We start from the raw sequence: 18,437 nt of genomic DNA on the forward strand, positions 1-18,437 counted from the left end.
CATTCTCACACTAAACACACACCCTGTTACAGTAAAGCATGCCATATTGTTATGTTTGGTTATCTGTCTGAGAGGAAGCCAAGCCCATGTTTGCATGTACAGTATGGGATGATATTGTGTTTAAAGGGAACTGATACGCAGTAATCCTAATAATAAGCAAAAACATAGCGGTGGTTGTAGACTTAATCTCTACATTGCAATACATTACAAAGTGCTTAAGTGGGTAGAGCTTGGTAACACTGCAGTGAGTGATATTTTAGGTAGTAAAAATGATCAGGTCTCTGCCATGAGCATTTCAAATAAAGTTCCATAACTATATAAATCATAGGGCATTAAAACCTGGCTTCAGCTGCAGAGGTTGGCCCACACTTAATGTGAAGCATCATTAAAATGCTTTGGAGAAGAGAGCCAACATAGTCCCACTAATTTTCTCTGACAAATTGGATACTGTGATTATCTGCCAAGGCCAGGTTCTGCCTTCTCCCTGCAGCAGGGGCAGGGAAAAACAGCAGGAGAGCTCAAGGAATTGCTGGGAATATCTCTGGTCCACACATTTCTCAGAAGTATTTCGGCTTAATTTCTGCTTCTCAACAAGAAACAAAGAAACAAAAAAGCAAAACAGCTTTATCCATGAATTTATTGCTCAAAGTCTGCATCCAATAAGCAACTCCCTGCTGCTGTAGATGATGTCTGGATTCCAAACTTTGTGCACTTTTTCAAAAACTACCAAATATGTATTACTTGTAACAATACAGAAGCTGACACGTTTCTCTATTGGCTGGATAACCTGGCTACCTGCACTGCATGGTATCTATCACTCACCTCTTCTGCTCCTCCTCCAGCTGAGCAGACTTATTCTGGATAGCCACGTTGAGATCCTGCTCTGTCCGCTGCTGACGCTGGGCTGAGTCCAGGTGGGTCTGCAGCTGAACACACACACACACACACACACACACACACACACACACACACACACACACACACACACACACACACACACACACACACACACACACACACACACACACACCACAACTACTGGCATCTTGATAACATTTCAGTATGGTAGCAGTAGTTACCTTGTGTTTATAAAGCAACATAATTATAGTGGAAATCTGCTAATACCAATTATCTGTGAAGGCCACAGAGCCAAGAATAATATTTGCTTGAATTTAATACTTTTAAATAAAAGCACAAATATTATCCCCAACATAAAAAGTCTATGTTTTATTTTTCAGTTATGTATGATTCCTTTACTGGTTGTTAAAATGTATTTGTATTGTATTGCTTGCATAAACAATTGGATTCAAACCAATGAGCATAAAGGATAGAATTTATTCTATGTTTCTTATATATATATATATATATATATATATATATATATATATATATATATATATATATATAATATGGGGATATAATGGTTAATTGTAGTTCTCATGTCTCAATGAATTATAACTAGAATTATTTAGCTAACTTATATAACTAAAATATTTGCTCCCATTGAACAAACATGAGTTTAACATTTAACATTGTTTTGAATATTTTTGTAAATATTGATACATATTGACATTGTGATAATGCTGACTGGCCTCTAGAGGACCCTAGCAGGCCCTTTACACTTTGGACTTGAATATTTATATCTAAGCAATACTGATTCAGTCTAGACGTACCAACAATCTCATCTTCTCAGACTCTGAGGTCTTCTCTAGCACCTGCTCTTCTAGCTCCCCACACCTCTTCTTGTACTGAAGAACCTTGTATAAAACAAACATAAGGTGCACAGTTGAGCCAAAGTAACTTATTTTTTTATTTTTAAAAATGCGTGACTTGTGTGCTCTTTTTCTAGTCACCTTGGTCTGCAGCTTCTGAACAAGTTGGGCTTGTCTCTGCTGGGCCTCCTGGTATGCCCGCAGTTTTTGCCTGTATGCCCTCTCCTTGATGTGCAATTGCAGGGATCCTGGTGATACACTGTCCTGGTCCAGCATCAGCATCTGATCGAGCTGGATGGAGTGGTAACAAATGAGCTTTTAGCAAGTACGACAAAGTGACAGGATATTGCACATTACAATACATAGTATACACACACTCTGCACTGAGTTATATGTTTACTAGATACATTTGTATAATCTAATGCAATCCTGTCTCCTAGAAAATAACTTTCCCATACAACTAAACTGCATTCTCAATTACGTCTCGAAGGAAAAGCATGTTGTGAAACGGTCGCTGTTTTAAACACGTGGTTAACGTTGTGAATTTTAACTACTAAAACTACACTACATTCTGTTTAGAAAAAGATGATGGTTTGGGTTAAAAAAAGGTATGCGTGTTATGAAATTTAAGCTACATACAAAAGTTAAGTACGTTACTTAGGTTAAGTATGTTATGTAAACAGGTCAAAGTTAGCTTTTTGGCTTTGGTTTCACACAGGACACAAACAGCGGCCTCTTGGGTGAAAATCCTTTGATTGTTTGACCCACCAATCCACACTGACCTTCTATCTACACCGACTATGATTAGAAACATATTTTATTAATCCATGTTTCCCTTGAAATATAATTAATGCAGTTTCATTGTATAGGAACGTAATTTGTATGCGATCCATTGCAACAACCCCGAAATAAATCTTAACAAAGCTTATGCCTATGAGAGATACACAGTATTAATTCAGAGTGTGAGTTCCACAAATATGATTTTTTTAGGCGTTTTATTGCCTTTATGATAGCTTGAGAATGACAGGAAAGAATGGAGAGGGGATGACACGGAGCTAAGGCCCACAGATTGGATTCAAACCTGGGCCGCTGCCAAGGACTACATGGGGCGCACAATCTACCAGGTGAGCTAGAGGTCAGCGCAACGGTGGCTGGTTTTAAAGATAGAGGGAGGGGTTACAGTATTAATGTCAGTTTATGGAATGTCCAAGTACAGTATGTTTGTATATTGGTGTTTATGCTTGATTCCTGTATCTGTCAACTGCATCTAAAAACAAAGATATACAAAATTCACTGGTCTAGAATCTCATATCTGAAATCCAAATGTCCTGTAATCTCTCACCCTCACACAACCTAAACTCCTCCTGCATCACCCACTCTCTATCCTGGTGCCAGACACCCTGTCCCCACTAATACAAACCACATGGCCCTAGAGCACTACAACACACTGTGTGCCTCCAGCTGCCCTTGCCGACTTCTCATTTAAAAAGAGAGGAAGAGAGTGAGAGCGAGGGGAGCCCCCTCCCCTACAACACACTCCAAACCACCATCCAAGCCCTTCAAATCAACCCTTCGAACCCACTCCCTCCCACCTCTCTTCTGTACCTCATCTCTTCTCTGGGTGCTTAATCTCTCCAGCAGGCTCCAAGAGAGCCAAGACAATAGTCTCACTGTTCGACACTGAACCCAGCCACTTTGCCACCATTATTAACACATTTTCAAATGCCCTTTTCAGAATTTTATACTACAAACTATACTAACGGCCATCATGCACTTGGTTCTGTGCTTTTGGTGTTTTACTTCGAGGACCCAGAGAGCACAAAAGCTTCTTTTACTGCCCGTTGTTGAAGTGACAGCTTTAGGGACTGAGAAGGGAGGAACAACATGGGCGGAGTGTTTGAAACTCACAGAACGGCAGCAGCTGTGTTTAAAGGGACTCCTGGAAACAGCTGTGTGTGAAGCTGTAGTGATTATGCATCTTTTCAAGTATTTTGGCACAACTATAGCAATAACGCTGACTTACTAACAAGCATGGGCTAAATACATCTTAAATACATGGCCATAGCACACATGGTTTATTACAGTAAAGCAAATGAGCACAATCTACATTTTGGGCCTTATAGAGGGGGTCTTTTGCTGTTACAGCTTTTGGGAACAAATGAGACCATACTGTACTACACCAATGTAACTAATGACAAACTAAATCAAACTTACACTCATAGGGAGAAAGTCATAAATACAACAGGCAAAGTTAATTATAAGATTGCCCAGAGGGAGCTTAGTTAACAGCATGGCCCAATGAACCCATTTGGGTGCACTGGTGCAACAATGATCAATATTACCTCTCTGTTAAAATGTACCATGGGAGTACAATTTAAACATTACTAATGATAGTGTTTAAATAGTTTAGGTAATAATGCAGAATTCAGTTGAAGGCCCTTGTCATTTCAGCTGATATTGTACCACAGTTTTGTTTGTATTGCGTACACGCAAAAGGCCGTACATGTGCACACACGAGCACCTGGGCGGCACGATACACAGTCTTGCCACCCATTTCATGCTACTTCAGTGATCAACAGTTACTGGCAGTAACATACGGAGAGAGGCGTAGCAATGCACCAACAAAGGCAATGTAGAAGACTGCTAGCTAGTTAACAAGGATGTAAACAATCCAAGATTTGAAAAAAAAAATTTCATCAGGAAGGAAATACATTCAACATATGTGTTAAGGCCTCAAGGATACACCTAAAATGTGTTTTGGTGTGTAACACCGAATGTAAACATAAATAAGTTTATTTAAAAGAAAAATTGACCTTTGGAGTTTTCCTTCAATGCCCATTATGGTGTATATCCCCAAACACATTTTACCACTACCACAACTACCACAAATGATACACTGTACACACATTAAAACTTGGTCCTATAGCTGCAAACTGCAAACTATTAGTAGGCAATGTCATATCACAACCTATAGTCTGGAAAAGAGCTTTCATTTTTTACAATTCTTCTCACTTTGAACTTGACTTTTTGTTTTTTTCTAATTAACTGATTAACTCGGTGTAGTCAATCTAAAATTAAAGACATAATTAAAACATACATAACAGGGACATACCAACCTCGCTAGAGCTGGAAGGTCATGCAAATTACACAAATATTGTAGATTTGTTTCTACTGTTTACTGTCTACTACATTATCCTGTAAGTATTTGCCCATATACATGTAGTTCAGTTCCATCAACTGTCACTGCTGTAGACTACGACCTCCCTAAGTTGCAGTGCACTCAGTAACCAGGTGTCCCTGGCAACTCCTAAAGGTCCCCACCCTGCCCTGTTGAGGTAGGTTGTTTGTACTTTTTCATACATAGCTCAGCTGCAGTGTGTGGGCTTCTTGCCAGCACCTCACCCCTACTCCACACCCTACAGAGGGGACGCTTTTTTATTGTTTCTCCCAAGTCAGCTGTAAAGCAGGAGGCCGGAGGCTGCTCTGGATTAGCCATGCTCCGTGCAGGAAGCTCCCAATAGGGTGCCATAACAGTCTGTTGTGGAGACCCCCACCTTCACTGAACTCCCCTACATCACTATCTACTCCCTTGCTCTGCTTGCATCATTTAATCTCATCACCCTCATCTCCAAGTTAGTTTGAACTCATTGTTCTTCACAACACACCCATCCATTGGTGACTGTAAAAAGGCACATAAGAGAGAGGAGTTATCCCAGTCCTCCATCTGCCCTAAGTCAGAGGGCTTACAGCGCTTACTAGGGGCCCAGAAGTGTGCTCACTGAAAACCACTGCTATTTACGATCTGCATCAGAGTACAATCACTCTCTAGCAGCCTCCGTGGCCCCCCTAAAGTGGGCTGAGCCCAATCCCAAAGTTGCACGACTCTTTGAGGTCATCTACTGCCATTTTTGCAATAATGTTCAAGATGCAATTTATAGAAAAACAGCCTATTTTTTCATTTCCAAGTATCTGTGTCTTGAGCCGTGCTTATGTTTCCAAAGTAAACGATTTTTCAGCCTCTTAAAATGTGCTTTGAATTAGCTTTTTATATTTCTTGATATGTATGATTTGTGCCACTCCTTGTGTTGTCTCTTTTGATAAATATTTCAAACAACATCAAGGGATAATCTTGCTTTGATTCATCTGCCAACAAGCAACAAGAGAATCATTTTCAAGGCCCTTGTGAAGGCTTTGGTGTTTGGGCCAAGACTTGCTGCCTTGCTCATGTGGTAGATCAAAATCCAATCTATTTCAGTAACCAAGTTATGATTACAATATTCTCTCGCTGACCTAATGTGACAACATTTGGAAATCTGATAACTCACCACTTTATCGCATGCTTCAACTGTTTTTTAAACATTATGGAATTAATAGGGGCAATTCTCTCCTCTCTTACAATACTGGCATATAACACTGGCATTGTGGATCAATGCCTGTTTATCTATAGAGAGATACATTTCCAGGCGTATCCAGCAACTACTCCACATCCTTGGTTCTCTTTGACTCACCCAGGGCAAAATCTGGCCATGAGTGCACAGTCCAGCCAGCATGTGAAGGGTTACAGCTGCAATCGTTTTCCCTGGCTTGGCCTGGGCCCAGAGGCTTAATAAAGGGAATTAATGGAGTGCACTATCTGTCAGATTCCTAAACACAGCTGGAGCGGATGTCCATCGCCCCCAAGCTGCCCAAAAAACGTACTATCCTACTTCAACAACATACCCGTTCCCCCTTCCCCTCACATTACCCCCTGAGTGCTGACTCTGTGAAAGAGCCCCAGCTGATTGTGAAAGCTGTTTATGTATCATCACTGATGGTAATTACACAATGTAGGATAACAAACAGGGAGAATGGAAGCAAGGAGGGGAGCTGCTGTGAGTATGTTACCATGGAGTGAACCTTTTGGCTATGGGGACAGCTGCTGTGATGGCATACAGAGATACAAGTAATGTGTAAATAAGGCCAAACTAATAATACACGCTGTGTACTCACAAGCATGTGGCTGGCCTTGCAGCACTTAACACAATGCCGCTGGCAAGGACAATGCTGTAAAAAACCTACACACACACATATGCATATACCAGTCAGTCAGTTTAAGACTTCACGTCCGATTAGACACTCTTGACGCATGAAAAAGAACTGAAAAGCGTGCCTAATGTTCGACTTTAAAGCGCCCATATTATGCTCATTTTCAGGTTCATAATTGTATTTTAAGGTTGTACCAGAATAGGTTTACATGGTTTAATTTTCAAAAAACACCATAATGTTGCTCTCTCTCACTGCTGCAGATCCTCTTTTCAGCTGGTCTCTGTTTTAGCTACAGAGTGAGACCTCTTTTCTTCTTCTGTACTATCTTTGATTGCACTCGCACATGCTCAGTAGCTCAGATGTAGATCATGTCAGCTAGCTAGCTCCATAGACAGTAAAAGAAAGGCTGTTTCTCCACCTTCAGTCAGTTACAAGGCAGGATTAGCTGAGAGACTTCTAAATGAGGGTGCACATGGAAGTAGTTCTTTTGTAGATTATGGTGAACTTGTGTGTATTGTAGCAGTGCTTTGCTATTGAGAACGAGGTAGCATGCTAGCGTTAGCATTAGCGTTAGCATGCTAACGCTAATGCTAATGCTACGCTACGAGCTAACGGTTGCGGTTAGCCAGCTCGTTTCGGCTTGTGACGTCACAAGCCGTGCCGATTTTGAACAGCTCACCCGGAGACTGAAGGCAGGACACATTCAGAAACCGTATCTCACTCAGAACAGCATGGAGGGATTTTTTTCAAAGTTTGTATGCGTGTGGAAGCACCGGAGACACAAAATAACTCCCCAAATCCCAGAAAAAGTGTTTTTTTCATAATATGGGCACTTTAAAGGCAGGTAACATGAGTAGCCTAATGTTAAATGTTGAAAAGGTTTAATGGAATACTTTTATCAAAAATGCAGCACTGGGATGGGCTTTTAAGAATATTTTCTTTGGGGAAGGTGATTCATTTTTACAATTTCATGATAGTTGAGAGAGTCTGACTTTTTGGCAGCATTCCATTTAGACTGCAGCCTAAATAAATGGGTTTGTGCCAGCAGGAAAAACAAACTGGAAACAGAGGGGGGTAGCAGAGTAAAAGGGGACAGTAACACAATACCTAAAAACAGACTTTAACTGCTCCAGCTATGTTTGACAGGGTTCTTAAGCAGAGACCCAGGGGATTCAAGATTTCAGAGGGCACTGGCAAATAGCAGTTGGTGTCAGAAATCATTCAACAAGAGTTTATCTTTATCCAACAGACTGCTACACTGCAGTATTGTGCAGCCACTCGCTAAGTGTTCAGGCAGGAGGGTATAGATGTCTATGTCTGAGAAAATGCACACTGGCAGGGCTCCAAAAGCAACACAGAGGGTTCAGAATTCACCCCATCATGTTCTCCAACCTCCTGAGGCCATCCAACTCACAAAGTGGGTCAAGGTTTATCCTGGTTCATGTGCAATTTTCTGGGGTCATCAGAGATCACGCTGAGACACAGAGGAAGGCTTTCAGTGTCCAGGTGTGACTTCACCAGTATTGCGTTAATGGTCTTCTGTCAGGTCAAAGAGACTTAAGGAAAGCTGGGGGAAAATGGGGGTTTGGTGAAGGGTTACTAAGTATGTCATGCATTCAGTGGCGGGCCTGCTTTAGCTGACATTCTGACACTATGAGCATCAGATGGATTTTAGAAAGACATTTTTGGTAGTTGGGCATCATATTTTGTATCATCTTCCAAGAATACATCTCAAAGAAGACAACATGGTTTCAAACTGAAAAACAAATGCTTTAAATAGATATTTTGGGAAATATAATCATTCGCTCTCCTGCCAAGTTAGATGAGAACATTGATACCACTCTCATGTACCCCGTAACGCCCTGCTGTGCCCTACTATGACATGAATTACTACGACTACCATTGTAGTCACTGTTCCATTATCTTTATTGTGACTATTATTGCCACTATTCATCACACCCCCAACCGACACCGTCAGACACCACCTACCAAGAGTCTGGGTCTGTCCGAGGTTTCTTCCCGAAAGGGAGTTTTTCCTCGCCACTGTTGCAATAGCTACCGCTAATGCTTGCTCTTGAGGGAATTATTGTAATTGTTGGGGCTTTGTAAATTATAGAGTGTGGTCTAGACCTACTCTACCTGTAAAGTGTCTCGAAATAACTCTTGTTATGATTTGATACTATAAATAAAACTGAATTGAATTGAATTGAATGTACGGTAAATATGAAGCTACCGCCAGCAGCCCGTTAGCTTAGTTTAACACAATGACTGGAAATGGGGAAAAACAGCTAGCCTGGTTTTGTCCAAAGTAACTAAAGCTCACTTGTATTATATCACATTTGTTTAACCTGTACAAAAAAATCCAGTGTAAAAATGACAAGTATCAAGGGGTTTATGTCATGGATGTTTAGTAAGAACTGGATACAGCGTTCGAGGTGGAGCCCCGTTCATTCCTATGAGAGTTACTCAGGGATGCTTGAAGCCATCATTAAGCCAGAAATAACCCAGATAATCAGCGCTGCTTCCGCACTGTGTGGCCCATAGAGCAGGCACACTAGAGAGCTCCACCCGGCCGAGCCGGCTAAATGATTTAATCAAGTGGCTCTTCTAGACTTTCCAAACATTATCGGACTGAATGGATCAAATTCTGATGTGACGATCAAAACAATTTACCAACTGATTTACAGACGTCTCTTTCGCCATTTAAGTCTATGGGAAAAAGTACTTTTGGGCCAGAGGGCATCAAGTGATGGGCCAGCAGTTGCAATTCCACCATTTGGCCACAATGTTCAATTTGCTTTAAAGCACGAAGCCCTTCCTAGGGACCTGGTTAATGTTCAGGACTATTTCTTGGCCGAAAGAAGTGACTTCCTGGAGTCTTGTTGTCAATGTAAGGTTGCCAGGCAACCAGCAGAGACTCCATTGTCCAAATCTGCTGTCACATTACTAAGCAACAACAGTATGGTAATGTTGCTGGAGAAATTAAAGCCCATTGATAGATTAACACCTTCCTGCAGCTGGCTTTAATGTTTCTTTGTCTTTGGCTAAATAGGGCAGGGCTGGTTGATATGGCTGACATCAATATTAATAAGCATAATTTTCTCATTTATTTTTAATGTTCTAATATTTTTCACTTTTATGTTCATTGCAACCAACTGTGTTTCACTTCTATGCACTCTATCAGACAAATCTCATCACGTAGACAAGAAAAATTAGAACAACTTCACTTAAAATATGTTGGAATTATTAATTTCACGGGATTTAATATTATCATTATATGACACCACTAAGTGCCAATGAACCATTATATTGAATTATTGCCTAACCCTACTCCTGAGATTTGATGGTGACTATATACTGTCAGGCTGCTTTCTCAAGAGCAGGTGAGACATAATGATACGGGCCTCAAAATATGCTGACTAATTAAACGGATCATACTGTATATGATATAGTTATACGATCCCCTCGCCAGTAAATGTTGAGAAGGTTATATACAGGTAAGACTGTTGTGGTTGTATATTCAGCATTGATTAGCGCACTGCATTAACATCACAGCAAAGCTGGCAAACAATCATGCTGTTCTGCATCGAAAAAATAGACAGGACCTTTCACTGGAAGAGACGAGTCACAACAGGAGTCTTGTAATGAACCTCTTGACTTGTGAGGCACTACCAGAAAAACATTCAGCTGCATTAACGGTTATGTCTGTAATATTTGTGGGCATCAAATATCAGCAACACTTGCTTGTGTTTTTTCTGTAAAAATATCAACAAAATAAATATGCTATATATATCTGCCAAGCTAATGAAGTTATATTTATAGCCTTGGTTTTAAAATAAGTTCCATGAGTAAGGTAAGCAGTGGGAATTCATTACATTTAAGCAGCAGAATGAGGGCAGTGTTATCACAAATGGCTGCTTTGTGCACCATGAAAAATGAGCTTTTTCTTCCACAGTCTCAAGGGAGGAGGCCAGTGACCTTCACAATTTCCCCCCAAAACAGCAGTAGCTACATGGAGGGGCAACCATGGGAGGCTATGAAGGGAGACGCCGGTCCTCATGAGCACAGGGGGTCTGAGTCTACCTGAACAGACCACAAGGAAACCCTTCATGAACCACCCTCCACTCTCTTATTTACACTTACAAACACATACAGACATGCACGCACGCACGCACATCCAACCCCCCCCACCACACACACACACAAAATTAATGCTTATACAGCACTTACTGTAATATGTAAACTGTAATTCTACAGCAGTTAATTAAAGAAAAATGACATAAATATGTGCTTGTGCCAAGTTACATTAATTAAATCGTGAGTATGTACATGTATATTCCGAACTTTTTCCCCCATCAGTTTTCACTACAGTACATGCAAACCTATTTCAACCTTCCCACACTGTTTGTTCAGCCCCAAAAGGCTTTCCCTGCTGGAAAAAGCAGTGGTACACTGATGTTTACTGTAACCATATTCCATTTCAAACACATGTAGCTTTTTGCAGTCAATGATCTAGTGTGGCTGACCTTCTTAATCTCATCTCTAAACAAAACTGCACAAATTGACCATCGACAGCATTACACGCTCCAGCTCCTGTAAGAGCTGCATTGACATCTGACATGATAAACAATGTTAGCCAATGCAGTCTTAGTTAGGAGACACAGCTAGTTTGGGAAATGGTAAACACTTGGAAAAAGGGTTTGTTGATACCATTTGATGAGGTGGGAGTGAGTCATCATCGTGGTTACATATGTTGACTCTGACATTATGATGTTCATGTTCATGTACATTTTCTGTATAATGCTGTATAATAAGTATATGATAATATGTATCAGATGTACTTACATAGATGATATCCCCTGTGCATCCCAATTGGTCTGTATTTTTTCATTTTTGATGATTAGTTTTTTTGCCTTTCCGTTACAGAACAAACATTCTACTAGAATAGCATAGATACAACAAATGCTACAAATCTAAATAATGTTCCACAGCTTGACCTTGCCCTTAAACTGTGTCACTCATACCCTGTCTGTGAGACTGGCCTGTTTGACTAACGGCTGGTCACGGTCCATCTGGCTCTGAGAAAGCTGCTCCCTCAGGGCCCTGCTCTCCTCCAGCTCGCTGACCTCAGCGCTCTCTCCTGGGATAAGGAAACCGATCATGCATACAGAAGTGTCAATCTTACCACATCAGGTATAATGATAACTGATATTCAGCAAGGTAGATTTATTCAAGCTCTCTTTCCTACCAGCTGGCTGCTCTGCCAGGTTGCGTGTGACGATCTGCCGGATGCGGGTGGAGACAGACGTGACACCGGACCCCTCTCCATCACCTTGAAGTGTCAGAGTCCTCTCTCCTGAGCTGCCATTAGAGTGAAGCAGAGACTCCTCCAACTTCTACAATCATACCAGTCACACATCACATAACTGAGCAGGACATGTCAACATGTCAACGTAGGAAAAGCAAAAAGTTAATGCAATCAAAGATGGCTGGATTCCATTTATGCTAGCTGCTTTAGTTTCAGGGTCTTGGGTTAGGGTTAGGGGGTTAGGGTGTATGCTGGCTCACGACTGCCATGGTTTACTGGGACACTCAGTAAATAGAACGGAGCCATTGTTATTAGAAATAAATGTCAAAGTTCAAATGTACTTGAATAAGTACTTGTACACAATTATTAGCATCAAAATATATGCTACTTTAAGTACCATAATTATGCAGAATGGCCCATCTCACAATAACATATACTTTATAATTGCATACTGATGGGTAGTTACTTTCGTTGTTGAAAGAAAAACTTATAAATACAGTACTAGAGTAGTTAAACAGTGCTCGGTAAATAAATCACCTTAATGATAAGTTAGGACTTTATGCTCCTTTACACTTCTAAATGCACTATGCTTCTTTTCAGAGGGAAATACTGTACTTTTGAAGCGTTTAAACATGAACGACGCTAACAGTGAACAGCTGCTATGTTACCCATATACATATATATATATATATATATATATATATATGTGCTATGTTACCAACCTGAATCACAGCCTCCAGTCTGGGGGAGTGGGCACCTTGCTCCCGTTGAGAAGTCATTGTCAAACTGGCCCAGCTTTAACAAGAAACTTTTCATTTGACGACACAGAAACCTTGCTGTAATGTTAGCTTGCTGTAACGCTAACTCAGGTTAGATAGCTAGAAGTCAAACAAAGCACAAACCTAGCATGTCATTAAAATAATGTAATAAGAAATAAAGAAAAGTCGTACGGAACTTAAACCTACATAAATAATGGCTAGAGAGTTAAGAAATCACTGCCATCAACTTTTAAGCCAAGAAACTTTAGGAGCGACTGCAGTTGTAGCAGTCGACGTTGCCCAGGTGACCACGCGCTTCCGGGCCGTTGCCATAGAAACAGAATGCTGGCTTGGGGTGTTTCCATGGCAGGGCAGACGCCATGACGGGTTAATGATATAATTATATATATATGTCAATGGTTAATGATCGTCAAGGTGAACACTGGTTCCCAAAGAGGATTTACTTTTCAGGAACACATTTTATTAATAATTCAAACATTTCCAGTTCCAAACACTGTCATACTATGACAAATACATTGATTGATGATTGATATACAATAATAATAATAACAATAATAATAATAATACTCAAACAAAGATTTAATAATTCAGAAGTACCATTCAATAACACAAAAGGAATTCAGATCTCAAACACATGATACAAAGTATACATAAACACCTGCTGAGGCCCTAAAAAACAACCAGGAATACCTGAGGATCACGTACCACACTATTCTGGGGCCCAATGACACCCTGGGATAAACACGACATACTGTTTATGATAGGAACATGTTTCTGTGAGCTCTCTGACCCCGAGGTTAGAGGCCATTATGTTAAATCTATGGGGAAAAGCTCAGGCCACTGGGATGGATCAAGGAAGATGGTGCAGACTCCACTGTAGAACCAAAGTCTTGGCAGTAAACACTCCACCTCCCAGGTGTTGCTAGTTCGGTTGTAGACCTCCACCTCCACACTGTAGTCCCCCTCCATACCTTTCCAATGGCCTCCAGTGACATACAGCTTCCCATCCAGCGTTACCAGGCCGCCGTTCTCATGGAGCATGTGGAGAAGCTGGACCTGTAGAGAGGGAAATGTCAACATATAGCTATAGCTATTAGCATTAATGAAAGGGATTGTATTGAGCAGTGATATAAGCCCACCTTCTGCCACATGTTTGCATCTGGATCATAAGAGTAGACTTTCTTAGTGTTGTCAGCAAGCAGATATATAGTTCCATCCACACAGACAGAACGAGGAGAGGACAAATACTTTGGGAGGAACGGGGAACAGATGCTGATCCAGCTATCTGTAAAAAACAAAAAACTAAACATGTAAACACATAAAAAGGCCAGACAAATATCCATACTGAATTTAAAATGTTTTAGTTCTGCAAACTTGTTAAAACGATATAAAGAAAAAAGAATGGTAATTTAAATAATAACTTTATTATCAGTCAACACAATAGGTGGGATAACATTAAGATGATACTATTAAGTAAAAGCTTTAACTGTGAAATGTTGCGTAAAAAACGGCTTTATCATCAAGAACTGATCAATAATGACTAACACTCAACTAAATATGTAAAAGACATGGGGAACCAGGGTGTTATTTAGAAACAAATACTAAAAGATGTAGTTGTATGGTACTGCATACATGAATTTAATATTGTAAATGCATTTCCAAAACATTTTTTTTTTATTGTTGTAATTTGATTTAGGCATGAGGTTTGCTTGGCTCATCCTTACCTATAACAGGGTTGTAACACTGCATGGCCAAAGCATTGTACTTCATAGCACACGAGCCAATCACATAGAGCTTCCCATGACACGCTGTGGCTGTGAAGTTTGTCACATATTTTAGGGCGGGGCATGTCAAGGCCCAGGTGTCGCTGTAAGGGTCATAATGCTCAACTTCAACACGATTTGACGTTGTACCTAAAGGAGGGAAAAGTAAGTAGAATTAAGGATGAGGTTGAATCATGCTCTGATAAATGTAAACAAATACAAATACTTACATTTAAAGATTTGAGTTTATGACAGCACAAACCCACATCTAAAATGCCCTATTCCTAGAACCTGGCCATATTTGAAACTATTCAACCACAAAGAAGAAATGCTATCACAGCAGAGGTAAGCCATTAAGGGCAGATGAGCTACTGAAGTTTTCCATTGTGCTGCAGGTTTAAGGCACCACATGCAGGACTGTATTTATTTTTCTTACCTCCAATGACGTAAATCTCCCCGTTGAGCGTTGCCGACGTGTGGTTAGTCCGAGGCCGGAGCATGGGTGCCACAGTAATCCACCTCCCCTCTCTTGTGATGTACTTCCAGGTCTCTGTGGTGGACCAGGTGTTGGTATTTGAACCTCGCGAGCCCCCTGTCAGGCAGACAAGAACACTTTGTCAAAAGTCTGACAATGTTTTACATTCCTTACAAGAGAAATGAGTTCTGTTAAAAAACTGTTTATCATTACTTCTTTGCCTTTTGCCCCTCGAGTTTCTGTGTTGTATGTACTTCACTCACCTGTGACATACACATCATTGTTCAAGGAGACCATGGCGTAACCCCACTTGTTAGGGTTGGGGAAATTAGGGAGCTCATGCCACTGTTCTGCAAAGAAAAAGAAAAGGGAGTTAATGTTTAAACATCATTCAGAGAGAGAAAGTAGATACATGTTTTTTACAAATACAGTATGCCAAATGAAAAATGTATACAGTACCAGGGAAATTGGGCAAAGACGCACAAATGTCCTCAAGGACCATTTAAATGACAGTACACTGTAAGTCAAAGTTAGGTCGAGAAAGGAAAAAAACTGTTAAAAAATGTAACTATTCTGGCAGAGCTTTCAACATTGTGGCTTGAGTTGTCATGCCTCAACATAAAATCAGAAATCTTAAAATGAGATGCAACAATCTTTTTGTGACATGAATGCCTTCTTCCAGCTCTGCACTATAAAACTCTCATTTGAGGAACTGAGAAGATGATCCAATTTTGTCACATCCAGACCACATTCCCAGAGAGCTGTTTTTCTGTCAACACTACATTTAACGACCTAGGACTCATCTGCCAAACTGTTGGGAAATGGATTCTGAACTTAAACAAACTTGAAATTTTGATGTGTGCAAAACCTGTTGTCGTACTTGTAACTGTGTTGTAAAAGGCACAGTTCCTATGCAGCAGTCTTTGCAGTCTTGGGTCTCTGTCCTCTTCATCTGAGTCATCTTCATCATCTGAGTCATCCAGTGAACGACCTCCCATTACCACCAGCACCTCTTGCAGGTTTGGTTGTGGACTCTGAGGGTCCAGTCTGTCTGTATTTTCTGGTGCCAAATCCATTTTCTAGAAAAAGTAAAAGTCATGATTGTTTTTGGAAATCTACTCAGATTGTGTAAACAAAGATAAGAGAGAGTATGAACTCACTAACCTCTCTGTGAATTTTTTCCACAGCCTCTCTGCAGCTGGGAGAGGCCTGCACCAGACTGTCCTTCAGCAGGGTGTCAGCCAGGTAGTCCAGGCTGAGCAGAGGAAGACGGGACAAGGTGAGCAGTTCAGGGAGGTGGCAGAGCCGAGACTCCTGGTGCCTGACCCATTTCAGGATGGCCTCCACACGGGTGCACTCTGTCCGGATTTGTAGTCCTTCGTCGGACAGGCAGGCAACCAACCTGTCCTTTCCCAACAGTAGAAACTCCTCACCTTGTTGCACAGCCTCAAAGTTCTCCAAGAGGAAGGCCCACGCTTTGGCCATCACCTCAGGGCAGCCATGGATCGCCCCAAACTCCAGGATTCCCAGACAGTTGGTTGCATCAATCTGGTGCTGAAGGTATCGGCTGCACACGGCTCTCACTGTCTGGAACTGCAGCTGGCTGGAGGTGCAGATCAGCCCCTCCACATTGCTCTGGTTGATGGTCAGTTTGCCTGTGTAGGCAAAGTCCAGCAAGCAGCTGAGTATATCAGGATCGACATTGTGAAGCTCCACACGTGCAGCTATGCTCTCCACAAAGTCCCCTGAGAACATGCTGTGGAAGTACGTGCTGCAGAGGGCCAACACGCCACGGTGACAGGGGAAGTCCCGACCGCCAGTGCTCAATGTTACATCGACCAGTTTGGGGTGAGAGCAGAGGGAGCGCAATCCCTCTAGGATGCTCTGAGGATGGGAGGACAGGCAGAAGTCCAGGTCATCCACATTGCGCACCATGGTCAACTTCAGTTTAAAATGGAAGTCAAAATGTCTTTCAGCAGGGATAGTGAAACACTGAGTTCAAAGCTAACCTGTAAGTGTAGGAAAAAATGCATTAATATGTAGAAGAAATCATTTTAAAAACCTGTCTAAACAATGTTTATTTTCCACAAAAGATCCACAAAAGATCAGCAATAACTTGAAAAAAAAGTGGTATATGATTGGATATTTCTTTCATTTTATAATATATAATAAAATAATGTGTGTTTTTGTACAATGGTACAAATAAAGAGGCCTAAAAGTTTAATTTAGTTTAAGTTTAATAGAAAAAAAGTGCCTTGTCTTCTCAAAGGTGGAGTCTGCGTATCTAATCCAATACACTTTTTGTGCACTGAAAAAAAATCCAGTTTTTATCCACAGCCTTGGCTCTGTAAATGGGAAACAAAGTGGCTCGGACTGAGTCACACAACACTATTCCGTTGGCGCTCGTGCACAGGACAGGGCAGGGGGAAGGAGCACTGATGAGAGAGGTGTATTTGTTTGGGTTTTGAGTTAAAAAATTAACAATCTTTGTCCAGAATTGCAGACACCACCTTTAAGCGCGGCATCACTGTGTTGTAACAAGTCCTACAAAGTACTTTGGCTCATGATTAGTAAGATATACAGTTATATTATGACTCTAATCTCCTCTGAAGGTCACAATAGATTACATTTCCTAAATACTGTTAAATGAGAAACCAACAACAAACTCACCACAGAAGCAGAGAATGGAAATAATGGCTCATCCTTCCAGTAAAAAAAGCAGTTTGTAGCAGAGCAGCTGGTAAGATCAACATGGAGTCGGCACCATGGCCAAACGCTTTTGCCATGTCACTGAGACAGACTGCCTGTCTTTCAGCTATTTTTAGAACTGACAGTGACACTGTGCTGAAGTCAGATTCCAAAAAACAAGCATGGACACACAGCTGCTGTTACAGGCACATACTATTCTCAACAGGCCTGGAAGATAGCAAAGGAGATAAATGACGTAGCATCGACTTTTATTGTATGTTACAACAATTATTTAATAATACCACTATGCTGGACAAAGTGCTGTATGTTTATGTAGGTGTTAAATTATGTGAGGTTTGATTAAAAGTGCCTTCAAATAGGTAAGAAATGAAAATATATAATGTCAGTGAAATATCGTCAGTGAGCACATACAATAAGGTGATAATACATGATCGATGAATCTATGAAATAAACTGGGCCTCTTCCTGCCACATCAAAGATTCTAGGTTGTGTTAAGATGTTTACTCTCAGGAATACACACTAGTACTACACACTAGTACTCAAGGCTCTCTGGCTTTTGTAATAGGTCTGGATTTGCTTTGCATCTGTTGCCAATTTGATACCTGAGTTTGAATAGCAGTACCAAAATACCTACTAAATATCTTATATTACTATATAGAAACATAC

The 18,437-nt window shown here is 40.9% G+C and overlaps 2 protein-coding genes across 2 annotated transcripts in view; both read right to left on the minus strand.

Annotated features, from left to right (window-relative positions):
* Window positions 1–12,824, minus strand: part of crocc2 (ciliary rootlet coiled-coil, rootletin family member 2) — a 32,974-nt gene extending 20,150 nt beyond the window's left edge. Inside the window, exons 1-6 of the mRNA XM_078258227.1 lie at window positions 12,768–12,824; window positions 11,986–12,133; window positions 11,762–11,877; window positions 1,854–2,003; window positions 1,674–1,757; window positions 823–926 (exon numbers count right to left, since the gene is read on the minus strand). Of these exons, the coding sequence (XP_078114353.1) occupies window positions 823–926; window positions 1,674–1,757; window positions 1,854–2,003; window positions 11,762–11,877; window positions 11,986–12,133; window positions 12,768–12,824 (659 nt within the window). The remainder of the gene's footprint in view (window positions 1–822; window positions 927–1,673; window positions 1,758–1,853; window positions 2,004–11,761; window positions 11,878–11,985; window positions 12,134–12,767) is intronic.
* Window positions 12,825–13,235: 411 nt separating this feature from the next.
* klhl30 (kelch-like family member 30) lies at window positions 13,236–18,400 on the minus strand. The gene is made up of 7 exons (XM_078259890.1): window positions 16,227–18,400; window positions 15,943–16,141; window positions 15,326–15,412; window positions 15,024–15,179; window positions 14,549–14,737; window positions 13,964–14,109; window positions 13,236–13,880 (listed from the first exon to the last, which is right to left on the minus strand). The coding sequence occupies exons 1-7, from the start codon at window positions 16,995–16,997 to the stop codon at window positions 13,632–13,634; spliced, it is 1,797 nt and encodes a 598-aa protein (XP_078116016.1). The 5' UTR covers window positions 16,998–18,400; the 3' UTR covers window positions 13,236–13,631.
* Window positions 18,401–18,437: the final 37 nt, after the last annotated feature.

The sequence above is a fragment of the Sander vitreus genome, chromosome 9, assembly GCF_031162955.1.
Source record: "Sander vitreus isolate 19-12246 chromosome 9, sanVit1, whole genome shotgun sequence".
Taxonomy (NCBI): Eukaryota; Metazoa; Chordata; class Actinopteri; order Perciformes; family Percidae; genus Sander; species Sander vitreus.

Excerpts from the sequence above, each read along its gene's own strand:
- klhl30 (XM_078259890.1), bottom strand. The coding sequence starts at position 16,997 with ATGGTGCGCAATGTGGATGACCTGGACTTCTGCCTGTCCTCCCATCCT. Across the intron at positions 16,142-16,226 it reads TGGAAAAAATTCACAGAGAG|AAAATGGATTTGGCACCAGA; the intron begins GTTAGTGAGTTC and ends TACTTTTTCTAG. Across the intron at positions 15,180-15,325 it reads CAATGATGTGTATGTCACAG|GGGGCTCGCGAGGTTCAAAT; the intron begins GTGAGTGAAGTA and ends TCTGCCTGACAG.